At 50.4% G+C, this 24591-nt stretch overlaps 12 protein-coding genes across 12 annotated transcripts; 4 read left to right on the forward strand and 8 right to left on the reverse strand.

The window, feature by feature from the left end:
* Positions 1 to 670: 670 nt before the first annotated feature.
* On the reverse strand, positions 671 to 1150 carry ASPSYDRAFT_477239 (uncharacterized protein). Its single transcript, XM_040847491.1, has 2 exons — positions 782 to 1150; positions 671 to 720 (listed from the first exon to the last, which is right to left on the reverse strand). Exon 1 carries the CDS (start codon positions 1058 to 1060, stop codon positions 812 to 814), a length of 249 nt encoding a protein of 82 aa, XP_040698651.1. The 5' UTR covers positions 1061 to 1150; the 3' UTR covers positions 671 to 720; positions 782 to 811.
* Positions 1151 to 1254: 104 nt separating this feature from the next.
* Positions 1255 to 4047, reverse strand: ASPSYDRAFT_93742 (uncharacterized protein; the record flags this gene model as incomplete). Its single annotated transcript, XM_040852878.1, has 6 exons — positions 1255 to 2138; positions 2200 to 2341; positions 2402 to 2674; positions 2751 to 3458; positions 3538 to 3853; positions 3902 to 4047. The coding sequence occupies 6 exons, from the start codon at positions 4045 to 4047 to the stop codon at positions 1255 to 1257; spliced, it is 2469 nt and encodes an 822-aa protein (XP_040698652.1).
* A 192-nt stretch (positions 4048 to 4239) lies between these two features.
* Positions 4240 to 5439, forward strand: ASPSYDRAFT_72151 (uncharacterized protein). Its single transcript, XM_040850632.1, has 3 exons — positions 4240 to 4820; positions 4883 to 5076; positions 5130 to 5439. Exons 1-3 carry the CDS (start codon positions 4463 to 4465, stop codon positions 5232 to 5234), a joined length of 657 nt encoding a protein of 218 aa, XP_040698653.1. The 5' UTR covers positions 4240 to 4462; the 3' UTR covers positions 5235 to 5439.
* Positions 5354 to 6966, reverse strand: ASPSYDRAFT_81731 (succinate--CoA ligase subunit beta; the record flags this gene model as incomplete). Its single annotated transcript, XM_040851106.1, has 6 exons — positions 5354 to 5437; positions 5496 to 5617; positions 5670 to 6445; positions 6511 to 6607; positions 6663 to 6735; positions 6802 to 6966. 6 exons carry the CDS (start codon positions 6964 to 6966, stop codon positions 5354 to 5356), a joined length of 1317 nt encoding a protein of 438 aa, XP_040698654.1.
* A 266-nt stretch (positions 6967 to 7232) lies between these two features.
* ASPSYDRAFT_72153 (succinate--CoA ligase subunit alpha) lies at positions 7233 to 8465 on the forward strand. Its single transcript, XM_040850633.1, has 3 exons — positions 7233 to 7428; positions 7487 to 7603; positions 7657 to 8465. The coding sequence occupies exons 1-3, from the start codon at positions 7267 to 7269 to the stop codon at positions 8371 to 8373; spliced, it is 996 nt and encodes a 331-aa protein (XP_040698655.1). The 5' UTR covers positions 7233 to 7266; the 3' UTR covers positions 8374 to 8465.
* Positions 8466 to 8721: 256 nt separating this feature from the next.
* On the reverse strand, positions 8722 to 10591 carry ASPSYDRAFT_49933 (uncharacterized protein). Its single transcript, XM_040847969.1, has one exon. It carries the CDS (start codon positions 10396 to 10398, stop codon positions 8935 to 8937), a length of 1464 nt encoding a protein of 487 aa, XP_040698656.1. The 5' UTR covers positions 10399 to 10591; the 3' UTR covers positions 8722 to 8934.
* Positions 10592 to 10744: 153 nt separating this feature from the next.
* Positions 10745 to 12816, reverse strand: ASPSYDRAFT_210594 (uncharacterized protein). Its single transcript, XM_040843998.1, has 4 exons — positions 12498 to 12816; positions 12325 to 12446; positions 11709 to 12274; positions 10745 to 11646 (listed from the first exon to the last, which is right to left on the reverse strand). Exons 1-4 carry the CDS (start codon positions 12732 to 12734, stop codon positions 11012 to 11014), a joined length of 1560 nt encoding a protein of 519 aa, XP_040698657.1. The 5' UTR covers positions 12735 to 12816; the 3' UTR covers positions 10745 to 11011.
* A 1001-nt stretch (positions 12817 to 13817) lies between these two features.
* ASPSYDRAFT_49935 (uncharacterized protein) lies at positions 13818 to 14889 on the forward strand. Its single transcript, XM_040847970.1, has one exon. The coding sequence runs from the start codon at positions 13874 to 13876 to the stop codon at positions 14753 to 14755; it is 882 nt and encodes a 293-aa protein (XP_040698658.1). The 5' UTR covers positions 13818 to 13873; the 3' UTR covers positions 14756 to 14889.
* A 7-nt stretch (positions 14890 to 14896) lies between these two features.
* On the reverse strand, positions 14897 to 16137 carry ASPSYDRAFT_210598 (class II aldolase/adducin family protein; the record flags this gene model as incomplete). The annotated part of the gene is made up of 3 exons (XM_040843999.1): positions 14897 to 15158; positions 15240 to 15797; positions 15876 to 16137. The coding sequence occupies 3 exons, from the start codon at positions 16135 to 16137 to the stop codon at positions 15112 to 15114; spliced, it is 867 nt and encodes a 288-aa protein (XP_040698659.1). The 3' UTR covers positions 14897 to 15111.
* Positions 16138 to 16736: 599 nt separating this feature from the next.
* ASPSYDRAFT_160010 (uncharacterized protein) lies at positions 16737 to 18463 on the forward strand (the record flags this gene model as incomplete). The annotated part of the gene is made up of 5 exons (XM_040842875.1): positions 16737 to 16817; positions 16878 to 16947; positions 17021 to 17119; positions 17181 to 17334; positions 17401 to 18463. 5 exons carry the CDS (start codon positions 16737 to 16739, stop codon positions 18461 to 18463), a joined length of 1467 nt encoding a protein of 488 aa, XP_040698660.1.
* A 584-nt stretch (positions 18464 to 19047) lies between these two features.
* Positions 19048 to 21799, reverse strand: ASPSYDRAFT_35523 (uncharacterized protein; the record flags this gene model as incomplete). The annotated part of the gene is made up of 12 exons (XM_040845347.1): positions 19048 to 19179; positions 19241 to 19414; positions 19474 to 19641; positions 19698 to 20079; positions 20189 to 20335; positions 20404 to 20498; positions 20658 to 20726; positions 20803 to 20869; positions 20925 to 21201; positions 21297 to 21443; positions 21528 to 21646; positions 21726 to 21799. The coding sequence occupies 12 exons, from the start codon at positions 21797 to 21799 to the stop codon at positions 19048 to 19050; spliced, it is 1851 nt and encodes a 616-aa protein (XP_040698661.1).
* Positions 21800 to 22725: 926 nt separating this feature from the next.
* On the reverse strand, positions 22726 to 23448 carry ASPSYDRAFT_93752 (uncharacterized protein; the record flags this gene model as incomplete). Its single annotated transcript, XM_040852879.1, has 2 exons — positions 22726 to 23119; positions 23183 to 23448. 2 exons carry the CDS (start codon positions 23446 to 23448, stop codon positions 22726 to 22728), a joined length of 660 nt encoding a protein of 219 aa, XP_040698662.1.
* Between the last annotated feature and the right edge of the window lie 1143 nt (positions 23449 to 24591).

The raw sequence follows: 24591 nt of genomic DNA on the forward strand, positions 1-24591 counted from the left end.
ATACAATCCCGCCGGCTGTCCCACTGTGTCTTCTACACCATTCCCCTGAAATTCGACCCGCCGATCCCGTGCTTTTCTCTTGAAGGACGGGCGATAAGCCTATAACAGAAGGGACTATGGATACTTCCGTACTGTAGAATATGATAACCGTTATCCGAATTATCCAGGCTCGTCCTGCTGGGACCGCAGGGGGATCTAGTCTCAATTGCCACTGCCCAGCATCTTGCTTGCTGTGAGACCTTGTTTCGCAGCTGTACACCGTACTAAAATAAATTAAACAAATTACTGCTCTTGGTAGGTGTTGGCTACTCAAAACCCACGGTAGTATTTGGGGGTGAAGCAACTGCATATTGCGCGTGTCTGTTTATTCGCCATGTGTCGGTCCACTGTGTAATTATAACGATATAGCGACATTCTACCGACAATCGGTGCCTCCTTTGTTAGCATCTGATTCTTGGCCTCTGGTTCCATTCCTGCTCTCTTCAAGACAGACAGGCCTGGACACACTCGTCAAGTACGAATTGATCGCCCGCCTCTGTTGCTACACCAGGAGCACATACTTCTCAGTTGATAATTCCAAGCCTGGCTGAGGGAGATTACCTTCCAACGCGGATCACTCCCATGGAGCCACAGCACGTTGAATTGGTTGCAAATCAGCTCGTTGCTGACAATCCACCGTGGCCTATCGGACGAAACGGCAGATGCCCGGTCCAAGATCTCCTACAGATACAATAGTTCTCTATTAATACCATCTTATCTGGGAACAGCACCAATCACCAACCTTGACAGCACGATCCGAGTTGAGGAAATACTATGTCACTGGCCCCAGACGCACGCGGAAGATCTCGCCATACTGCTGGGCCCATTTGTGCATTAAGAGATGTTGGATGGTCTCCGTGCTCGCCTTTATGACAGTCGACAAGTTCCCCAGGACCGGACTTCCTCGAGGCTGCTGAGGGAGCGGCAGGGACTTGGAACCACTGGATCTCTTCAGCCATAGGGCGGCCACGCACAGCCCAAGGAGGCAGACGACGGTTGGTGATAAGTAGGTCGCTTGCATGGCTTTCCAAGGGAAATCCGATAGATCTATGGGAGATCATACTACGATGCTCCATACCTTAAGCTCCCATATATATAACTTCTCTATCCGAAGTGGGGGTCTATGCTCTGTTGGTACGGGTTATCCGACCCGGGTGGGGGTCGCTGAGACTAGTTATAACAGTTTTATAAGCTACTGTGGCTACTAGATGTCATTCATGCATCCCCCGCTGTTGTTCCCCGACTTATGAGTCCCTCGAGAACTGCTGCAAACACTCCGTTAATCCCCCTCGTCCGGTCCGAAAGGAGAATGCGATGGGTCTCGACCAGGATCCGGCGCAGGCCGCTCGTGTCCCCCAGTGTACCCACCCCTGCAAGCCTCAAGGGCGGATGACCCGGCGCTGTGATCCACGTCTCCAGCGCGTCGAGGTTATCCCAGTCGATGTCGCACATGGGTGCATCGCAAGGGGTCTCGTCGATAGATACATCGCCCTTCGGACGGGCGACGGGGTCCAGTGAGAAGAAGGCCCATATAACCAGAAACGCAACAAAAACATAGTGGTTTCCGCTGTAGGATCCAGACTTTTGTCTTCGGACCAGGCACAAAAGCGCGATGGCATGCATCACGCTCCGACGGGAATTTTCCGTGTCGCCTGCTATCCAAGAGCAGAGGCTATCGCGAGCCTTGTCAATGCAGCTTTTAGTCCCCATCCAACCAATATAATCGCACATCGGCTGTAGTGGCACAGTCAGTAGAATAGAGATGTAATGGTGTAGTTTCGCTAGCTGGGATGCTTTGCTTTCCCGCCAGCCCTCGGTGTTATTGCATATACAAGCAATAGCCCCCGATGCGGCAGCTCTCCATTGTTTTCGATAAACTACGGGGGTGGGAGCACTCAGCTCGCAGCCGAAAAGATGTGTTGTCAAGTCCTCGTCAGCACTTCGAAGAATGTACCGATTCAGACTTGTTACGGTGTGCCACTGGTAGTATATCGCCATCATTAATATGGATCGAGCAAAGAGGCCGAGCCTCTGCGACGCTATAATTTCCGCGAGCTTCGACGTGTCGAGAGCCTCTTCAAGCCTTACTAGTCGCAAGTCTATTGAGTAAAACTGTCAGTCAAAGAACATCAGGGAGTTGAAGCTCAGTGAAACCGTCACCTTCTGGATCCTCAAGTCTGCCCGAAAGAGTAGCCATATCAGCGTCCCAAAGCGTTTCGTGGCAAGGCAAGAATGGTTCAAGATCCTCCAGACTCATCATTGGCTGGACGCCGGTATACAAACTGAACTGGCAATCGAGTAACTGCGCGGATGCCTTAGTTGTTTTGGACTGACTTTCATGACTTGGTCTTAAAGTACGCACCCAAATAGCATACGTGACTCTCCTCCGGAGCTCTCTACGCAGCCACCTCAGAGACATAGGGCTGCAGGAGATGGAACTATCGTTGACATTGCACACCGTGTCGTCGTGGTGTGTTCTAGAGTTGATACCTCTGCAGATAGTGACTAAGATGCCTCGCTGGAATTGGCCCTTCAAAGACAAGTAACGCGTGCCATGATAGGTGCTCTGTATTTGGCTCAGCACTGCGGCTTGCGCAAAGGGGATCTGAATAGTCTCGTCGATATTCTCTTCTAACTATGAGGCTGTATCTGTATTAGCATTGGCAGCCCGTTGCGATTGGGTTTTATCAATGGGAAATACGCTTGCGCACCTTGTTATCAATAGCCCTACGCAGGATGTCACCAAGCACGAATGAAAATGTCTGGGCCTGAGGGATCTTTGAGTACCGGCTCCCAATCGCAGTGGTTGCCAGGAGGAGCAACGTGGGTAATTCGGGAGTATTAAATGTCGCCCTGTGAAGAAGCGGAAAGGCTGGATGAAAGTGTTCAAAATAAAGTTGAACAAAAGCGTTGATAACTTGCGGCGTACCCAGTAACGTACTGCAGCTCAACGCGCACGCTGAGGATGGCTGATGTTGTGTTCTCTTTATGAGGCGTGTCAACTGCTGGACCTGTTCTGGTCGGACTCTGGCCACATGGACATGTTCCTTCATTGCGAGGATGCTATCCAGGTCCAAAAGATCCAGGATTGACCTGGGCAGTGCCTGAGCACCGCCCGATACTCCACGAGTGCTACTGCCCCGGTCTCGATCCCCATGCCAGAGATCGACCTGAACCATTCCAGACCGACGACGGTATGTATGCCACGAATCCGAGGGGTCATCGAGTTCAACACCTGAGCCATTCTTGCTGTTTTCGAAAGAATCGTTCAAAACAAAGTCTCCACCAACTCGTCCTGTCGGAGCACTGCTGAGGTCAGAAAGTGCATTGACTGGAAAGGCCGAAAAATCCAACATGTCTGCGCGGAGACCCTGTGTAGAAGGTTGAGGGGGGCTGTCGAATATGAAATCGTACAGACCCTGCATGGATTGCATGTCAAAAGGGTTATCTTGAGAGCCTGAAGCTCTCTGGAATTGCTGGGAGTTGCGACCCTGCCACAAACGATATATCCGAGACAATGTCGGTATTGTTGCCATCTTGTTGACGATCTGGCTCGTAATGAGTCTTGGACGGGGTTCCCGGTGCATCTTTGGCCTCGGCCGGATCAGTCGAAGCGTTGACAGGCTCCTTCAAAGCCTTCTTCTCGCAGGTGATGCCCTTCTCCTGGCACCGGCTGCATGGCACAGAGCTGGAGCACCGGACCTTGGCCCTGGCGCAGCCGTCGCAGGCGGAGCGAGAACGGGTTCTGGGGGGCTTCACCTTGTCCTTGGCCAGGAGGACGCAGCTCCTTTTCGTGTGTCGTTGAAGGAGATCACTGCATTGTGAGCAATACGATTGTAGAAGGAGAAGCGATGGGATTTACCATCTGTTGAATGCTTTCCCGCAAGAACGGCACTGGTAGGAGCGTTTATTTGAGTGCGAGACGACATGACGGCTCAGATGTTCGCGCCGCGAAAACTGGCGGGCACAGCAGGTGCAGGTAAACTGGTTTTTCTGGGGAGTCAACATGGTTAATAGAGAAGAGGCTGTGCGGGGAATTTATCCAGTTCAGTAGTTTATCAGCCAATTATGTCAATTATGTCCTTTATGTGTAGCTGGTCGTACGTTACTCAGCGGAAGCAGCCCTCTCCGATACATGCTCCATGTCTCCTAAACTAGGGTTAGGAGTTATCCGTCTTCTCAATCAGCTCCATGTTGGCCGATTTCGATCTCAATATTAACCCCGCTTTACGCCAGTGCTGTTCGACAGGCAGACCTGCAGATCTGAAGGCCTGCATGACCCGCGATCTGATCATCGATCGTCATCAAGACGAGCGGGGGTCGGCGCGCAGTTAACCGAGGGCTGGGAGAGCCACTGGAGCCGGTTAAGCCCAGCCTGGCCCTCCCAACCACCTGCAATCACCAAGGTTGGCTCTCTGCACTCATGGCAGCTCACCGGGATCTTCTCTATGTGTCCTCGAGGGTCCGCTCCCCCCCAAGAATCTCAGTCGACGGATTCCATGCCTGGTATGACAACGTCCATGTGCCCGACGTGCTGAAGACATCGGCTGTCAGCACTGCGTCCCGCTACCACGCCGCTACTGAGACGGCGTCATGGCCGTTCCTTGCAATATACCCCGTCCACGATCTGCCGCAGTTTACGACGACGGGGGAGTACACAAGCATTCCATTCACTAGTGATGCCTTGCCTGGACCCACGCACAGTTGCTTTGATGTTGCGCAATTTGACATCCGCGCCTATCGCCCGGTCGCGAGTGGGCCTGAATCTGATATTCTGGCTGGTAAGTTGCGGTCGCAGAGGGAGTGCCGTGCCTCAAACCTGACAATGTTGTGTGTTGTATAGATGTAGCCTGCGATCTCCTGATTGTGGAATTTAATCTACCATCGGACGTCGACGAGACCAGTTCCGAGGCTATTCAGAACTGGTTTACCGAGACCTTCGCCTGTCAGCGCTCGCAGCGAATGGGTATATACAAGTTCTGGAATGTTCTATACCAGGACGAGAAGCCGGGTACTCTCCCAACATACATGGCTCTGGTAAGCCTGCTAATGATGACTGGGGCGGTTCATTCACTAACAAGGCACAACAGATTCAAATCAATGGTGGTGATGAGGATTACAGCAAGGACTTCAAGCAGATACAGTCAGCTATACCAGCGCAGTGGAAACTGAGACGTGCCTTTTCCAGTGAATAGCAGAGCTTCAAGTCTATAGCAATATCACAAATATATAAGCACTTTAGCAGTGGTAAACTACGTGCCGCTCATGCATGTATTGGAAGAATGGAACACTTAGATACTTTGCCAGGCGCTTTTCATTCAGCAGCCAATTTGACTGCCAGCTGCACAGCGGCCGTGAAATCATTTACAGAGTGAATTCCGTGTCCGTAATCAGCCAGCTGTTGAATTCAGAGAGTTAGTAGAAGAAGGTATGCAAAGGATAAGAGGGTATCCAACCGCTTGCTGGCCCTCCGCCGACCTGGTCCCCTGAAGTCGCACCACCATGGGTACGCGAAGGGGTTCTATCTCCTGGACACCTTCAATGATTGACCGAGCAACCATGTCGCCATGGATGATGCCTAGAAGTGTCAGGTTGTAACAAAGGCTGTACGAGGGCGGGGAGCGTCGTACCTCCATAGATGTTGATGAATATAACCTTGACTCTCTCATCACTCAGAACGATGCGAAAGGCCTCTGCCATAGTCTCCTTCGTAGCCCGACCCCCAGCGTCGAGGAAGTTGGCACAGTTCCCTCCCAGATAGTTGACTGCATCATTTGTGGCCATTGCAAGACCGGCGCCGTTGACGATATTGCCGATATTTCCCTCCAGTCGCACGTACGCAAACCCGAGGCTCTCGGCTTCTCGTTCCAGAGCGTCCTTGGACGAGGTGGACTTGTCCTCTAGGGCAAATAGATCTGGCTGCCGGAATCGCGCAGCATTGTCGAAATTGAACTTGGAGTCTAGGCATGCCAACGGCCCTGACGCAGTCAAGACCAGCGGATTGATCTCGACAAGGGTGGCGTCCGAGGACTTGAACAGCCCATACAAGTTGTCTAAAAGAGCACGCAGGTCTTGTTTTTGGGCTTCTGTATCGAGGTACAACGCGCTAGCCACCTGGGCAGAGACCTCTCCAGTGACACCGTTGTGATAATCAAGTGGAATGCGCACGATGCTATTATCATCGCGTGCTGCCAATGCTTCAATATCCACGCCGCCATACCGAGACGCGATTATTGCAGGGCAGGCGTTGTCACGATCCACCGCAATCGAGAGGTAGAACTCCTTGTCGTATTTCACCTTCTCTGCAACGTAGACCTTCCCAACCTCAAGGCCTTTTTCCGAGGTTTGCTTGGTGCGCAATCGACTCCCAATCATCTGTTTCGACATATTAAAGGCCGTCTCCGCGCTTTGGGGCCGGAGGCCTGCATTAGTATTGCTGTTGGCGAATGTCCATTTGATAGAAGGACTTACCTCTCAACGAGTTGAACACCTCCCTTCAGGCCACTATCAAAGACACCCTTTCCGCGGCCACCGGCCAGGACCTGGGCCTTCAGTATACATGGCCCGCCTGGACAATGTACTCCGGGTTAGTGATGTTCAAAGATGGTTCAATACGAGCTCACCCAGAGAGGCCGCAGCATCGCGCACTGCCTCTGGACTCTCCGCAACCCTTCCACGGGGGACATTGATTCGAGCCTATATAAGTAGGTAGTTTGGATTTAGCAAGTTCGTGCGCCCTCGGGGTTTAAGATGCTGCACTACCTTGGCCAAAAGCCCCTGTGCTTGGTACTCGTGGATGCTCAGCTTCCTGGTTTGTGGTTTCAATATGAGGGGAAACCTCCCATAACGGGGTACTTTCAACGAATTGCTGAACAATTGGCCGGGAGGTGGTGAGGCCGCTATGGCTCTTAGGATGTTCGGAGTCATGTTGCGAATCGGTTGACACTCGGTTGAAAGCAGAACAGGAAACGGTGACCGGAAAAACAACACAAGGATACATCATTATAATAACTACAAATCTCAGCAGCTTGTATAGCCGCTACACCCGCGATTAGCCCTGACGAGGTCGCCGCGGGTGCGGAGGGAGCCACTCGGTAATGCGGATGCGGAATCTGGCTGGCCCGAGCATGTAGGGTGCAGTCCCTTATATCGGGCGGCCAGGTGCGCTACATTGCCGGAGAATATGGGACATTCTCGTAAATTATTTCAAAGACGCTGCAGTGCAAAATGCGAACTCGGACGCTTTCTGGAATCCCTCCTAACCTCAGCCGAGCATGGAGGAGGACTGTGTCCAACACCGCGCGGAGTGCGACTCGACCTACAACCTTGGAACACCTCTGCATCAGCGAAAAGACTCGGGTGGTCTATCAGGGCTTCACTGGCACTACTGTTAGTTGCACACATGTGGTCGCACACTCCGGTGCCGCGCGTACTGACCGTGTCTCAGGCGACCAACAACGCCAAAGAAGCCATAGCCCACGGTACTCGTATTGTTGGTGGTGTATCGACGAATAAAGGCGGCACTACGCACCTTGGCCTTCCTGTATTTGACAACATCTCGCAGGTGAGAGTGGATTCCTCGGCGTTGTGAGAGCGAAAAGTTAACCAGTCAAACAGGCTGCGAAGCAGCTCAAGCCAGATGCCTCGTTGGTATATGTCCCTGCAGTAGCCGCAGCCAGTGCCATCGAACAGGCCATTGAAGCAGAGGTGCCCCTGATTGTTTCGCTAGCAGAGCATGTCCCAGCGCACGACATGCTCCGCGTGCACCAGATGCTGCGCACGCAGACTGCGTCGCGGCTCCTGGGGCCCAACTGCCCCGGGATCATAGCACCATCCAAATGTCGAATCGGGATCATACCAGCAGCACAGTGTACGCCTGGCCGAGTTGGTATTGTCTCGCGCAGCGGCACCATGATCTATGAAGCTGTCGGTGCCACGGGCCGAGTGGGCCTTGGTCAGAGTCTGGCTATTGGGCTCGGTGGTGATATGATGCCCGGCACGACCATGGAGGAGGCATTGCAAGTGCTGATTGAACATGATCAGACTGAAGCAATCATTCTTATTGGCGAGATTGGAGGAAACTCGGAGTTCAGAACTGCCGATGCCATCCGAGAGTACTATCTAGACGCCTCGACCAAGACGAAAAAGCCCATCATCGCAATCATCTCTGGTCGCACTGCACCGGAGGGAAGGGTCATGGGCCACGCAGGAGCTCTGCTATCCCCCGGTGAGCAGGGCGCAATGGCAAAGGCCCGCGCTCTTGAGGATGCAGGGGCAACGGTGCTGCCGCATCTGGGAATGCTCGACCGCGTGCTACAGAGTACATTGCGCTAGGATATATCTGTATTATGTATGCAGACGGCAGGTGTGATACGAGTGGTAAATCCCGGCACGTAAATTAAATACTATAGACTGAAGTGGAACCTCTCGGATCTGTAAACATATCAATATTCCCAGCCTATTTACCAGTAGCAGTGAACTGCTTAATGCGGTCCACCTTTGCCTCATAACAGGCATGAACCATCGACTTCATGATGATAACGACTGGCTCCAGTTCGAAACGACAGGAACCATTTCTACATAGCCACAAACCCAGTCTAGAGACAGGAGGTCTTCATCGACGTTTCCATGGCAGGATTCCCAATGATATGCAAGGAAAGGGTAAAGAACGGAACAGCCCGGCACAGGGATATGAGACTATAGGCGGGTTAATAGTGAGAATATGTAGATATACTATTGCACACGATGTACACATCGTATTATCTTCTTGAACTGGCAGCGACTGCACAGGGGCCAGCAACGAATCTATCATATATTCGTGGCTCGTGTAAACCCTGCCGTCATTGCTAGTCGTGCAAAACTAGTTTAAAGGATGTATAATTGGCTTTAGCAAACTTATTGCTGAAGAATTTTCTCGCTAATATACCTAAAGATGCCATCGGGTCCAACACCATGGGCCGCGGCTTTCAGGTCGACCAATATATGGACCATTCGATAGACCGACGCAGGATTCACTAGTAGGCTCGCTACCAACTGGGCAAGTTCCTCTCCAAACTTATGCTGGTCCGGTGTAGAAAAGACGAATCTCAGCTCTGGAACTCCTGCCAGGGCTGCTGCACACCATTGTATTATACACTTCACATACTTATTGCCACCAAACGTGCCGCAACCCCAAAGACCAGTAACTACATGGCTGTAGGTGCCACTGCTGAACGCATTATACGCTTTCAGAATCATCTCCCGAGAGAGACGAGATGAAGGGGAAATATCTGGGATGGGGCGATCTCCCTCCACTGTCAGGGTGTCCAGCTCGAGTGCGTCCATAAACAACATGGTCCGATTGTTCCACCCCAGGCCATCAGAGGTGGCGACCGTCTCTTGGAGAACATCACCAAGCCTCGCATCACGGCCATATCCAATGATGGACACCATTGCCTCGGCGCCCCGACAGATCAACACCTGCTGGTCGGAGAGAGGCGGTGCCAGGAGTACAACTGGGTATGCTTCTGGCGTGGAGCCCACATTCAGTTCCTCCTGAGTACCTGAAGGGCCGTATCCGACGCTTTTGTTCGCGGAGATTACGCATGCGCCGTCGGGAAGCCCGAGAAAACGTGGTGTTGTTTGCGACTCTGGGAGGTTAACAATATTAACGCGAGTTGCCGATAGCATGGTGATTTTGGCTTGATTGTCCTGAATCCGATGTATATCTTCATGTGTCATTGTTCGCATGCTAAACGAAATTGGCCATTCCTTTGTGCCAGAGTCGACGACTCGTGTGCTGTCCTTAGAGTAGCCGACTATTCTTTCAAAGTAAGTGAACAACGCGGTAAGGTATGCATCCACGGCGCCTCGGTGAACATTGTTGGCCTCGGAATACAAAGGACTAAGATCCACGAAGGACTCTGTAGACCAGGGATGCGGCGGCAACGAGCACAGGAATTGATGGATTACCAGGCAAGCCACCTGCTTGCGTGAGAAGATGATCTCTGTGATCTCGGTGGACGATAGCGATGGCAGTAACCCGTCTGGAAACAGATTCGCCATTTCAAGTGCCAAATCCACGAGCACCGGCCAAATATCACGGAAGAAGTTCGGGCCAGATTTCTCTCTAAAGCGCCGCGTCATGAAGTCTCGAAGCAGCGAAAAGTCCACGCCAGCTGCTGTTCCTCTCAGAGTAACCGCAATAATTTCAAGGGCCTCCAAAAGGGAGGAAACATCCTTAATTGGGGCCACATCGCTTCTAAGAACGGCCGTGAGAAGGTCCCAGAATGGCACTTCATCGTCATCACAGTCGACCAGACCGAATCTGTCTACTCGTCGAATGCCCGGACAAGAGGGAAGAATAAATCCAGGCTTCATCTTGGCAGATACCACTGTCACGCCTTTAATGAAGATTAAATAGCTAGAGGGTTGCTCTCTCGTATTTCAAGGCCGCGAGGTGAGTCATTGCGTGATCAGACGTCAGATATCGTATTCACTGGAGCCTACGGCAGACTATTCGAATCCCACCCATGTAAGGCCGGGGTGGATCAGGGCGGATTCTGTCCCAGCTGCTGGATTTCTCAGGCACTGATTGTGAAGAGATTGCCATCCATCCACAGTGACATGCTTGGATCGCATTCAATGCCCTGGTTTGACGCTGATTCCGGTAGTCCTGCAGGTGATGAACCCATCATGTTCAATAACACGGATAAGAATATATTTAGTCTGAAAGGGTGATTTTGCAGAGAATCCAAAAATATTCCAGGCTTCCAGGGTGGGTAGCTAGAGGTTGCCCGTTTCCTATCAAGGAATTTGATAATGATTATATCCCAAGTATATCCTTTCTGCTATCAGAAGCTATTATTATCGTGTTATACATCCTGATTCTAGGTGGTCTGAAATACAAATTATTAGCAAGACATCAGGGGTCTGAAGGCTCACGATGCCCTGCTTGATTAGTCTTCGGCATGTTCACAATACCCACAATCCGTCACCACGCAGGGTCAACGACACCATACCAACACAACCCAAGTGCAGCACCTAGCACAATCGCGACTGCAGGTGGAACCTTGAACCACGCACTCTCCGCGTAAGTAACGGCAGCGATAACAACCCACCAGGGTTCCTGCGCCAGGCTTTGGCCATCACGTTCCTTCGGGCTCAAATATCCTATTTCCCAAAGCCGGTACACAGCCGTGAACACTAATCCGACAGCCGAAGCGTTCACGCCGCGGAGAAAATCAATAACATACTTCTGTTTTCGCAGAACACGCCAGAACGACTGAATCGCGATAGCGAGGGCAATTCCAGGGAAGAAGATCCCCAATCCACCAAGGAACGCACCAAAGACTGTTGGGTAGGATGTAGTCCGAAGCGCGAGCGCACCGAGAAAAACAGCAAAGTTAAAGTTTGGGCCGGGGAACGCCTGAATGATAGCAAGCCCGATTAGGAAGTCTCGACTAGAGACCCAGCCTGGGTCCACAACATAAGAACGGAGCAAGGGGATGACAACTGGGCCGCCGCCAAATATCACAGTACCAGCAAGGTACATATTTGCGAACAGCTCCAGGGCCAAAGGAGGTAGCGAAATTTTGGCTCTTGCGACAAGTATAGCGATGAAGGAGGCTGCGGGTTCCGGATTAGCTTGTGTACAATTTCATTCATTCCAATTCCATAACGGAACATACCAAAGAATGAAACAAAAATTATCAGTCCAACACGAACACGAATCACATGGTCGTGTGACGGCGGCCCTTGGCTTCCCTCTGAAGCCTGCGTATCAGTTGACTGTGGCGGCACAGTCCCGGCATCAGGTTTTCTCATCCGCAGCATCTCCATCCCCGGGCCCTGAGCGGAATTGCTTGCAGCCGTATCCTGCGATCCCGTCGAGTCTGGGGCATCACTTTCCGGCTCAGGCTGTCGATTCCTATTTCTCCACGCACTCTTCGCCCTCAGAATTTGCTGATACACCAACCCATCCCACAGCGCAGTAGCAACGCCACCAGCAACCATAAGAACAGGGAAATACCAAAGCGCGCTGTAACAGAGACCAGCACATGCGCCAAAAATCACTAGGATTCGGGAAATTTTATCACGGATAGCCTTTTCAGCTAGCTGGACAGCAGCAAGAGCAATAATGCCTACTGTTGAGGCGTTCAGGCCGGAGAGAAGAGCGTAGACTGGAGCAGGAAGTGTTTCACCAATCCGCTGCACGCCAAGCGAGAGTGCATACATGCCAATTGCACCGGGGAGACTGGCAGATTAATAAGTGCTTATCATGAATCACAAGAGCTTTTTACATACGACCAAAGGAAAAACGCGAGCAAGGCCGGGATAAAACCTGCGTGGAGCAAAGTCAAGCAAAACAACATTTTCGTTGACCCTGGTCCGGGAAGACCCTGACATATGGCGAAGAGTTCTTGGTACTATCCCCGTTAGTCCTCACTCACTACACCACTCAGATAGATAGCGCCTACCGTCTGCTCATCAACCCACTTTTCTTTCTCGACAAACCGCGCGTGGAATATCTGGAAATGGACAGGCGGGCCCCCGAACGCCGTGAATCCCAGATACCAGGTATGCCGAACGACCTCGCTCAGGCGACCGAATAAGGGCTCTTCCGCGCGTCCAGGGTTGGCTCCCACATGACTGCGCCATGTTCGGTTCAGTTCGCGTAGGGACGAGGCGAGACGCGACCGAGTTAGGAGAAGCATTTTAGATTCGTCTATGGACAGACCGGCGAGAGCCACAAATCCTCAGCGACTGAAGGGAGCGAACAGTTGTCGGGGATGAACAGGATTATAAGCTGGATAGAGTTGAAGTGAAGGTTGCAGCCAAGACCGCTGTTGACCCAATCAACGGACAGGCCCCGGTCACATGCTTGCCAAGGGCTGGCTCTGCAGCCCGTCTCTTGGCATGCGCGGTCACTGCTGACGCCTGATTGGTACGGATGTCGGGCTCCCTTTTGGGTCGTCTCCCCACCTTGACGCGATGACATGCTTACTCATCCGGTCGTGTTGGTATCATGATTCGTATGGCCACCGAATGTGTACACAGGCCATCCGATCTTTCCAGCTTCCAAATTCATTACCCTGCCTGTAGACCTTGCTTGCCAAGTGCCAGAAATTCTCTTGCCAGTGATTGTGGGGTGCGCCAAGGCTCCTCTGGGTTGGGCTGTAGTCAAACCGCAATGCACGGCCGTTTCTACGGAAGGGCATTATCGGACTCGAGTAGCGATGATCGTTGCTCTTGGAGCATGGTGACGACCGCAAGCCGCTCCGAGTATCGTCTATGATAATATGTTTTGGGTTACACTGTCGCGCCTCCAATAACTGGACCAGTATTGGCCTCTCCAATGATATGGACCTGCTGCCCATTAAGCATTGTCCCCTGCATACTTAATATCTAGCTTTGTTATTGATCTGTCCATTATTTTACATCCTATTTTACCAATACCTGTTTGTGGCTATTCCCCACTTCCATACAATGTATATATCTTAAGCGCTCGATACTTTACATTTTACAATACGTACTATTCGCTAAACGTTCCAACATTCAGGGCCCCAGTATTATTAGCTGCTCGTTCCTAGCAAATAAAAGTACTCAATGACACTATAACATTCATTGTTTACCAAAACTCCGAGTGCAATAAGAGAGTATCTCGGGAGCAGCACGTCCTACAGCACAGTTGTCAGCTTGGCTCCACTACGTGTAACAGCTTGTTTCTCGCTAGTATTGATGCGGATTGGGACAGGGCCGAGTGGAGCGGCACGATAACACCAAAGCATCTGCAGAGTGTCTCATCCGGCTGGTTGTTCCCCAGAGCCCAGTTACCTTGGCGGTGCAGTCGCAGATGGTGGATCAGCATCTGAAGCTCTCGGATACAACTGCCGGCAAGACACTTGCTACGGACCTTATCAAGAAAATGGACGACAGCTACCGCCAGCAGCTGGCAGAGCTGCGAGCCAACAAGAAGCAAAGTGAGGATATGCGAAGGCAGCACGAGCAGGAGCTTGCAAACATGCGGCAGAAGCTCGGGATCACCAGCCGCGAGATGACCGATCGGATGAACCGGGAGCTTGAAGCCAGGGAGGCACAGTTCCGAGAGCAAGCAGAGGCGCAGGCCCAGCGAGAAGAAGAGTTTCGACGCGAGCAGGCAGAAGCGTATGCCCGCCGAGAGGAGGCTCTACGTCGAGATCTGGAGTTGGAAAGGCAGCAGCTTCGTGAACAAGAAGCTGATGAGTGGGAAGATGAAGAAGACGAGTCGGATGATGAAGGCTACGACAACAATCAAAGCTACGACTACAGCCGTGACGAGTCGCAGCCAGACGACTGTAACACAGACTCAGACGACTCAGACGACTGGGACACCAACGCAGTTCAACTTTACAATGGTAACGGCAATCAAGGTCGTTTCAATTACAATTATGCTAGTAATTGGGGTAATAGCGCAAACAATTGGAGCAGTGGCCTAGAAAATAGCTTCAATAGTTTGCAAATCTACAACGGCGGCAGAAACTTGGATGTCGACAACAGTCGAGATGGGAGCTTGTCTATTAACCTTGGTGGACGTGGCAGGGGAGGCATGAGCATTGATTGCAGGGGCGATGGAAATTCAATACAGATTATCGAGAACGGCTGCGGCGGTGGGGGATTCAACATCAATAACGGAGGCAGTGGTTCACTTATCGTCAATGGTCGTCGAATCTCTTCTAGGGGATGGATGGAGCTGTAAGTGTTGATAACTCAAGGCAGGCTACATAGGGCCCATTGTCTATGCGCCGTGTTCAGTTATTCGATTTTTCTATGAAGGTATAGTATAAGAATGCAAGAACCAGCTCTGAACAATGAGTTGATGTCTAAAGGAAAACAACGCCTGAAATTCATAGTTTACGACTGCTTCTTGACTATCGATAATTGATGCCAGTTAGGAACCCTAAGGACAGTCCGGCAGGTTGAGCAGATAGGACTGTGTAAACGCCATCTTCTTTCGTATCAGGTCGCACAATCACGTCATTCTTGTGCCACTCGCATTCAATTGTACCGTATTGTCTTTCAGAATGCATCAGGGGTATTTATCACAGGAGCGTTCTAGTTCAAAAACTCGCCATTGGTTTTGTGGAGTTGCTCATCATAATCTAAGTAGTAAGTATTAGCTTTTTTTTTTTTTTTTTTTTTAACTCTGGCCATGAGGTGAGGAATTGTTTTGGAAGACTTACATGGTTGAAATGCGAGCCATCCCTTATCCGGCCCGCCGACTTGAGTTTCTGTGGAAGCTGCCTCCACATCGTCGATAATGAGTTTCTTGTGTCCTGCAACCGAAGCGGCGTCTGCAAGGAGTTGGGCGTGACATGTTTTATCGAGGCTGATAAACCAAAAGGCTGCTTCATCGACGGTGTGGCCCACAGTAAGCAGGCCATGGTTCTGGAGTATAACAGCCTTCCCATTTCCGATGGCCTCTGCAATTCGCCTGCCTTCTTCGCTGTCGAGGACTACACCCTTGAAGTCCCGGTAGACACCGTGACACTTGTAGAAGCGGAGGGCATCCTGAGTGATCATGTCCAGCTCACGACCAAATACAGAAAACGCCTTGCCATGGACGCTATGAGCATGACAAGCAGCATTAACATCGGGACGTGCTTTGTGAATCTCGGAATGGATCCGGAAGGCCGCTGTATTAATTGGCTGGTCACCTTCGACAATCTCTCCATTCTCATCGACCAGTATTAGATCCGAGACCTTGATAAGGGAGAAGTGCATCGAGAGCGGATTCAACCCTACTCATCCGCAAAGTCAGCAGCTTCCAAAACCATAAGATAAGAGTCAGTGGCCCATAAACCACACGGCAAACTCACAAAAATGGTCCGTCAGGATGGGGTCGCGAACCGAGATATGGCCGGCAACGCCTTCGTCAAAACCTCGATCGGCAAACACACGGAAGGCTGCGGCGAGATGCTCCTTGCGGTATTGCCGCTCATCTTCCAAGCTGTCATACCTGGGAGGTGCTCTAATCTTGAGGATTTTACCAGTTTTGGTCCTTTCGATTGCCTGAACTTGCGAATGGGTTGAGCTCGCAGTCTCCTGGAGCGGAGACGAGACAGGCAGAGTATGAGACATTAGAGTTACAGTCTGTGCTTGGGTGGTCGACATGGTAAAAGATGTGAAGGTTGGACTGTAGCGCTGGCGGGGTGTCTAGTAGTATTCAACGTTACGCAGAAGACGAGATGCTAGAAGGGAACTGAAAGAGGATAAGTTATATGTCCACAGGACTGTCGCATCTCAATCCCAGCAGCCCTTTAGTTATGGATGGAGATCTCGGGAACGCTCTCTAGCTCACTCGCAATCGCAAATCCGATTGACTGACACAATCTCCGATAATGCGATTTCCGATATCGACCTCCAAATCGGAATTGCTTCACGCCGCTTAGATTTAAGTTTCCGAGTCTGGTGGCTAGTCTGTGCCACAGGTTTTGCCGACGGCGTCTCAGCGTATCGCAGAATGATAAAAGGGACCCCATGCCGTAACCCAAAGGCTTTGCAAAGGCTTCCTGAGACTGAGATATTGGGCTAATACAGATTTCTTTATTTTTATTTTTTTCGCTTTATCCACCCCAACCGATCTAGGCATGGATGAGAAAACGCAGGCGCCTGCCTTAGGGTCTTTGCAGGCTCTGGACGCCGAGGAGGCAAAGATCGGGGAGTCTAAGCATGTCGAAATGCTTCATGGGCTTACATCTGAGGAGGATGCCTTTCTTAACAGTTTCACCGAGGCAGACAGAAAGAAACTCCTTCGAAAGGTAATATTGAGTACTGGTGTCGTGGTGGTTGTGGATGATGATCGCTAAAGGTTGCTATAGATCGACGTCCGTCTTATACCTTTGCTTGCTTTTCTCTATTTGATTTCCTATCTTGATCGTGCGAATATTGGTAGGTTAAACATGGATCGTGTCTCTCTTTCAAAGCCCAAGACGTGCCCGTTGGTGCTAAAGACTTACTTTAGGAAATGCTAAAATTGAGGGCCTCCTCGAGGACCTCGACCTTTCCGGGCAAGAGTATAACATAGCGCTCTCTCTGTTCTTTATCCCTTATATACTTCTCGGTAAATCTGGTTTCGCGTCTGCAAAGCAGCATTCAGTCATGTGCTGACGTACAACGAACAGAGATACCTAGCAACATGATTCTGTGCCGTTTTAAGAAACCCTCGACGTATATTGGTCTTTTAGTCGTCTCGTGGGGCATAGTCATGACGTTGCACGGCATAGTAAAAGATTATGCCGGTCTTGTGGTAGCACGTTTCGTCTTGGGTATCTGCGAGTAAGCGCTTCTTCTCATCTCCTCCCAATTTCCCAGGTTTTATTCTGCAGAACTGACTCTTTGCAGAGCTGGGTTTTTTCCCGGCGCCGTTTACCTGGTATCGCAATGGTATTTGCCAGACGAGACCCAGATGCGCATTGCGCTTTTCTATACTTCTAGTGCACTATCCGGGGCCTTTGCAGGTCTTCTTGCCTTCGCTATTGCCAAGATGGATGGTATTGGCGGTCTTGAAGGCTGGCGATGGATCTTCATACTCGAAGGCCTTCTTACAGTTGTCACCGGCGTCGCAACCTTTTTTCTGCTGGTTGACTCGCCTGGTCTCTCCTCGCGCTGGCTCGCCGACGAGGAGATCAGGTATTTGGAACTCCGGCAGGCAGCGCGACAAGGGAACTCGGCTCGCGATTCCTCAGTCGGAGCGTCCCAAAAATGGAAAACAACACGATCAGTACTTCTTGATTGGCAACTCTACCTTTTGGTTCTCGTCTACTGGTCCAACAGCGCCCCGAACTATGGAATGAAGTTCACCATGCCCCAGATAATCAAGAACATGGGTTACACCAGCAGTAACGCTCAACTCATGACAATACCGCCGTACATGATTGGAGCTATCTCTGCTTGGGTTTCTGCTTTTTTCGCCGACCGGCTGAAATGGAGGATGCCTTTCATCTTGGGCGCTCAAGTCATCATTGTCATCGCATTTGTCATTCTCTATACCAAGGTAGACGATATTGAAAACAATATCGGCGTCTGCTACTTTGCTGTCATCCTGGCCTGTGTCGGATTCTATCCAATTACACCTGGCACAAACACTTGGGCAGTCAACAACCTTGCGGGACCTATGAAGCGCGCGCAGGGTGTTGCTTTTGTGGCCGGCTTCGGTAACATTGGCGGCATTATTGGTAGTAACATCTACCTAGAAAGGGAGAAGCCAAAATATCCCACGGGATTCGGAGTATCATTTGGCATGGCATGCTTGGGAATCGTGAGCTGCTTGGCATTGGAGATGCTCTACTATTTTATCAATACGAGGAGGGCTCAGCTCACAGACGAGGAGGTAAGAGCTAAATACTCAGACGAAGATCTTGCAGGGATGGGCGACCGCTCTCCCATGTTTCGATACACGCTGTGACGTGGAAAAGGGTTACATACCTGGAGGATAGGGTTATCTATTGAGTGATCAGCGGCTGAAGTAACTTAGTTACGTGAAGCTATATGTGCTTATTCATTTTCTCTTCCTTTACCTTCATGCCTTCATTCGTGCGTGATATTTAGGTAGACAATACGATACCGTGTCTCTACACACGTAACCCTGACTCGGGTTAACCCATGCGAAACACCACCACTACAAAGGCTTCGGGGTCTCTATGCTAGCTACTAGTCCAGGAGGCTCCTATCGTCGATTTGCGCAGAAAAATGACGTACTTTCTTAGGATGCTGAGTTTCTGAGGTTCCTCAAGTGGTCTATTTTCAAGGACTACTATCTATATTATCTATAGTTTATAGAATCTATCTCAGTATAATTAATCCAATCTATTATTAAGGGCGCAGTTAAGAGCTACTTCGAGGCCATTTAGTTAAGGAGGGACAATGGATAAATAATCGAACCGAATTTGAGTAAGTGCTAAATATCAGTAACTGATAACAATCGGAATTGCCGCTGAAGTTCCTTTTAAAATAGTGAATCCCTCCATCTTCATGACAAACACATAAAAGCTACTGAGGTGATCCCTGGGCGAAAGGATTCGAGACAACGGTATTATCGAATCCAAGATCCAAGATCATGCCAAGGTTCTCGGAGTCGTCTATATGTGCCCACGGAAGCGCATCCTGTCCTGTCTTAGTGCACTGTCAAGATGAGACCGTAGGACCAAGTAAGGCGGAGGAAAGAAAAAGAAGTTACACTCACTCCGCCATCCAAGGGAAAATTGCATTCCTCCAGAATCCTGCTTTGCCACAATTCCGAATCATGCGTCACAATCCGGTCTGTGCTTTGTTTACCCAATTGAGAGGCCCGGTTCTGGTCGATTGTCGCTTCCGTAGGCTGGTTTCGGCGGATCCTGTGAACCCTGGATCGTGATTCCTAGACATGAATGTCAGGATCACAACTGTAGAAGCTACCGGGGTTTCAATATCACATACCTCGAGCAGCTTCTGTGCGCTCAAGTTAACACTGTTGTCGATCCTGCGATGGTCCTTCATAGCCGTTTCCACAGCTGATTCGATACTGGCGCGATCCTCCGAATCTTGGTACAGAGTCATATAAACCAAGAGGATTGAGATGGCGCAAAAGATGAAGTACGATGTTGTCTGTATCACAATGAGGTCTTGCTAGAACATAAGAAAGCAACGTCTCTCTTGCTTACCCAGAATGCCCCATTATGGTTTGTGTCGCTCGAAATGTCCATGGCGAGCCTCGTCATTGCCAAGGCGTTGTTTACACACTTTCTGGTCTGCACGGATGGAGCCATCGGCAAAGGCTGGTTGGGGACGCTGTTGAGGAACTCCCGGAGCAAATTGCCCCGATAGATGAGCATGCAAGTGAAGTAATAAGCGGAGCGAACGGTTCTCTGCTGTCGCCGAAAGACCCATTGTATATCATAAACGGTTTCACCCAGCTCGCCCTCCGATTGTTGGTAAACCGGGTGAAAGAATAGAGGCGTCTGCCGTAACCATTCCTCAAGTTCCCCCTCAAGTCCGTTAATGACATCCTGTCGTTCGCGGTCATCTGTCTTCCCAGAGTACAACCTAGAAATTGCGTGACCTGTGATTATGCACAATCTGGAGCAATCCGGATCCTCAAAGAATCAGCCGAGCTCATTGCGGAGAAGAAAGGCGCCATCAACAAAAAGCTAACCTAGAATGCGCAGCCACACCGATAATTATCTTGGCCTCTTGAGCCCCCACCTGCGGAATGATACTTGCATCTACCTCGGAGGGCAAGGCAATGGTGACATCCTTATGGCGGATCGTCAATGGTCGCCCAAGTGAGGAGGCAAGGTATCTAAGTCTGCATGAGCTTTTCCTGGGCTATAGGAAAGGAAAGAAAAGACCGTTCGAAGCGGTACTGACCGATCAACCATGAAAATAGCCCAAAACAAACCTCGACTGCAGTGTCTTTCGAGAGGATCAAGAGGTAGCGCGGCTTCTTTCTGAAACTCGATCATCTGCCCAAGTCGTATAGCTGTCCCCAAGGTCATCCACGCACTATTGAACCTCCTCGCGGCTACTTCCAATTGACACTATTGGCCACGAATCAGTCGATGAATTTGGAAGCAACTGTTAGACAAACAGCCGTCAAGGCCATCCCCCAAGGTTGTACTCACCTTGAGAAAATGTGCCTGTATTATGCCCAATGTTGGTGGAAAAGCCGCCCGAACTTGATCCAACCTAGACTGCGCAGCCAAGAGGAGGTGGCATCTCTTTCATCTTAGCGGAGGACAAAACCACGCGGTGTGCTGCATGTCTTACGCTTTGCTCCTGTATGGTTCCAACGGATGATTCCTCCAAGAAGCCAGCCAAAGGCAGCTTTTCTCCCCTCGACGTTAGTGATGCGGAGCGAAGCCATGTCAAATGGTGGGACACTGACTCACCCGACACCCACAGCTAGCAGGATGGTTGCCATGACCGTTGGATCGTTTAACACAGAACCATCTTCACTGTACACTTTGTCTAGCGTTTCCATGATTTTCAGTCTAGGGAGGAATCGGTACGTGATGCTCGCGTGTTCGAAGTAGCAATCCAGGCAATCCTTGGCGAATTCTTTAGCTGGAAGAATCAAGAGCTTGCAGTCATTTGCATCACTGAACGGCTCTTCTTCCCTCGTCAAGAGTCTTCTTGGGAGGCCCTGGCCGGCAATAGCCAAATGGGCTGAAACACGTCGAAGAAAACCATGCACGCTCGCGTCCTCTGCGCCATTATCTGTCAGAGAAATCCACACCTCCGTGCTATATCTACCGGCATACCTGCATCGTCTTCTAGACGCACGTCGGTCAGACCATGATCCGCGGCTTCAATACTGCGAGTAATGTTATCGGAGATTTGGTCGCTGGCGGTCGTATCTACGGCGTTCCGCTTTTGCCTTCGTTTATCCGAGGAGTCATATGAGCAGCCTGGTCACTGTGAGCCAATCTATCAGGCAGTAAAAGTATAAACGAGACATAGATGAAAACTTACTGATATTGCCATTGACACACCTTGAGCATGGCTAACCACAACCAGGGAGATCAGCAGCCGCTTCAGGGTAATACAACCGTGGGGGTATACATTTGTTCCGTCACATTTCCATTTCCGCTTCTTGCAAGCGTCGCAAGCCCTGGGTGGAAGATCAGAACCGGCTTTCGACCCTGGATCAGGCCGTTCCGCACAAAGAGCCATGCCATCGGCAAACATACCTGGTGACGTATTTCCTCTTGGATGGTGGAGTACCGCTCTCATGAGAGACGTTCGAGAAACCGGGACCGACCATGTTGGAGCTCGGCCAGGAACCATTTCCGGTTGATAGGAGTTCCTATAACTGAGACGCAGCCTGTTCGGGAGGGGCTCTTTGCGCTTCTCCGCCAGAATTAACAACGGTGCAGCTGTAGGCAACTCCGCAATTCAGTTGCAGGAATCAGAATCCCCGGATTACTACTCACGGAGGTCAGTGATGGGATTGCCGAGTAAGAGAAATCCGAGCGAGCGGATCCACAGTCGGCTATATAAATTCTCCAAATGGAATTCCGATTAGCGTAGGTCGGAAACTTTGGTCGGGCATGGAAAGAAGTTCTCCTGGCTTTGCGTGAATGTGTACGGTTAATAGGCTTTATTTGGCAGGATATACACGCTGGCTGGCGTTGTAGCTTGAGCTTGCTCGGTTATTGAACGTCGGCGGTTCTACAAAGAGTTGCAGGGGGTAGCAGTTGTAAGAAAGGATGGTTGGCCACGATCCTAGATAGCCGGGCTGCCTTCTCCAACCCGTTTCAATTCACCTCGGCTCTATTTAATACAGTGTGGCCAGACTCGTTATCACCTGTTTTTTATTTATGAGCTGTAACTAAAGGACTCTCCCCTCTTTAGTCACATGGGCTGACTCATCTGTCATAGTTAGCGTCGAAAATCTCGTTGTATCGTATTTGATTGGTCGAATTATAGCCTTCTGATTGGCTTACAACAAAAAGCTGTCACGAGAAAACAACATTTAATGGCTTCGGCTACCTACCAACCAATTAACTGATTGATTAGTATTTAATACCTCAGGTCACGGACCTATGATTAAATTGCTGAGCTGCTAGGTGTGCAATTCTCTGGTGTTCAGATAGTAAAAGGTCCGGAAGAAAGCCGGTTCTATATTGATACATGTTTTTTTCGGCCTTAATCCGGCCCTAGCCTATCATTGGCGCAAGGGCCTCTTACCTAACTAAAGTAAATCCGGGAGTCCCTAAGAATCCCCTCTTCATACTGACCCTCTTTCTTGACATGGTAATTATAGTGGTTAAACCAGTCCTTGCGGTCAAGATGTATCTTGACTAATTCTAATATAGGAAAGCCCTGACCGTTCCTGTTGGGCGCAGCCGCAGCGGCGGCGAGATCCTGAAACTGTGCCAGATAATGGTCCTCCTCCCAGACACTGGTGTCTTCAGTAGGGCCGTGGTAGTCCGGGATGTTGATCCCGGTAAAGTAACGCAACTGCGCGGGGAGTACGTCGCGGAGGCTTAAACCACCGGCATCGCCTGGCTGGCCGAGCAAGACCTCGAGCTGTATAATAAGGCCCTCAAGCTTGGTAAAGTGCTTTATAGATCTAAAGGCGCTGATAATGTTGCTCTACTCCTGCGGCATCTGCTAGTCTCTCTTATTATTATTGCTGAAGTACACTGAGAGGTACGTGAGAGTCCGCGCCGCGTGCTGGTCCAGAACCCGCTTTAGCTTGCGCGCGTCGTGGCGTACAGGCGAGCAGGCCGACCTGCTTATATCCTTGAATGTGAGTGAGCGCAGCCCGCTCTTGCTGCTGCTTATTATGCTCTCGAGGATCTGCTCCGGCGGGGCGTAGTTCTTTGTATTCGTGTAGCCATCTGGCCCGGGAGCCAGAACTGCGAATTCAAGATGCTCCAGGCGGGGCAGGCAGAGGAAGAGTGCCATGTTTATGAATGTGTCCGTGTGGGTTTTGAGGGTGAGGGAGGTTAGGTTTAAGAGTTGCAGGAGGAGGATCTATTTTCGTGTCTTTTAATTGGAGATTGTCAGCCACTCGAGATTGTTCTTGTTTAGAGCGCGGGTATACGAGGTCGGATCTGCAGTGAATTTATATTTAAGGGTGTCTGCTGCTATGGCCAGCAGCTTTATTCTCTTAAGAGGTGGTTATCTCTCCGCGGCTAAGTCTGATTCTTCTTCTTTTTCTTCTTCTTCTTTCTCTTCCTCTTTCTCTTCCTCCTTATCCTCCTTATCACAATCATACTCTTTATTCTCTTCCAACTTAAACTCCTTAACTTTTACTATAAGATAAGGCCGCGCAACTATTGTCTTGGCAAGGCTATTTACCTTACTATCTGGCGGTATAATAATCCTTCTATACAATACTGGGTCGAGCATGTTCTGAATAAACCTGGAAACTAACTGTAGTTTAAATGCCCTTTGACAATTATTACGTTCAGTATAATTGGCGCTGAGCAGATTGTCAAGCAGGTCCCTGAGAATCTGTGTCAGGATTTCTAGGGGGAGATAAATGGCGATTGTTACTCCGCGAGTATGTAGTAACAGGAGCTTCCAAGTGCCTGATTAATCGCGCTACAGACAGTTGTGGATGAAGCCATGGCTGGTGGGTGTTGTTCCTTTTATAGCCTGCGCTCGCCAAAGTGGGGGCGCATATCGGTTGTTACTGATTGGGAGAGTAGAGAGGGCGGACATCAGAATACGAGGCTGTCCACAAACGTGATGGGGCAGTGGAGTCTGTTTAGATTACTGGAGAGATGACTTTCTCGTCTCGATACATTCCTATTAGAAGGACACAGGGATTGGCGTGTCACCAAGAGAGTACTCAACGGGCCCGTGGCTTATCGGTTAATCGTCCTCGAATGCGACGAAACTCGCACAGATGAAATCTATATATGCTAAGAGATATCGATTTCGCCTTAATTCGTACAGATTTATTCCATGGCCTGCTTGGCAATCATATCCAAATGAAATATTCCCAGATGTGTGCGAGCTTTCCTATCTACGCTTCCTGTCCGGGGGTTAAGATACTAGTGCTTCGCTGAGAGTAATAAGTTTCAAGCTGTGAAAGGCTTA

The sequence above is a fragment of the Aspergillus sydowii genome (genome assembly GCF_001890705.1).
Source record: "Aspergillus sydowii CBS 593.65 unplaced genomic scaffold ASPSYscaffold_13, whole genome shotgun sequence".
In the NCBI taxonomy this organism is placed as follows: domain Eukaryota; kingdom Fungi; phylum Ascomycota; class Eurotiomycetes; order Eurotiales; family Aspergillaceae; genus Aspergillus; species Aspergillus sydowii.

Coding starts and splice junctions, on each gene's coding strand:
- ASPSYDRAFT_477239 (XM_040847491.1), bottom strand. CDS start 1,060: ATGCAAGCGACCTACTTATCACCAACCGTCGTCTGCCTCCTTGGGCTG.
- ASPSYDRAFT_72151 (XM_040850632.1), top strand. CDS start 4,463: ATGGCAGCTCACCGGGATCTTCTCTATGTGTCCTCGAGGGTCCGCTCC. Junction 4,821..4,882: donor TGAATCTGATATTCTGGCTG/GTAAGTTGCGGT, acceptor TGTGTTGTATAG/ATGTAGCCTGCGATCTCCTG. Junction 5,077..5,129: donor TCCCAACATACATGGCTCTG/GTAAGCCTGCTA, acceptor AAGGCACAACAG/ATTCAAATCAATGGTGGTGA.
- ASPSYDRAFT_72153 (XM_040850633.1), top strand. CDS start 7,267: ATGCGAACTCGGACGCTTTCTGGAATCCCTCCTAACCTCAGCCGAGCA. Junction 7,429..7,486: donor AGGGCTTCACTGGCACTACT/GTTAGTTGCACA, acceptor ACCGTGTCTCAG/GCGACCAACAACGCCAAAGA. Junction 7,604..7,656: donor TATTTGACAACATCTCGCAG/GTGAGAGTGGAT, acceptor CCAGTCAAACAG/GCTGCGAAGCAGCTCAAGCC.
- ASPSYDRAFT_49933 (XM_040847969.1), bottom strand. CDS start 10,398: ATGAAGCCTGGATTTATTCTTCCCTCTTGTCCGGGCATTCGACGAGTA.
- ASPSYDRAFT_210594 (XM_040843998.1), bottom strand. CDS start 12,734: ATGCTTCTCCTAACTCGGTCGCGTCTCGCCTCGTCCCTACGCGAACTG. Junction 12,275..12,324: donor CTCGCGTTTTTCCTTTGGTC/GTATGTAAAAAG, acceptor TTAATCTGCCAG/TCTCCCCGGTGCAATTGGCA. Junction 11,647..11,708: donor AATTTTTGTTTCATTCTTTG/GTATGTTCCGTT, acceptor CGGAACCCGCAG/CCTCCTTCATCGCTATACTT.
- ASPSYDRAFT_49935 (XM_040847970.1), top strand. CDS start 13,874: ATGGTGGATCAGCATCTGAAGCTCTCGGATACAACTGCCGGCAAGACA.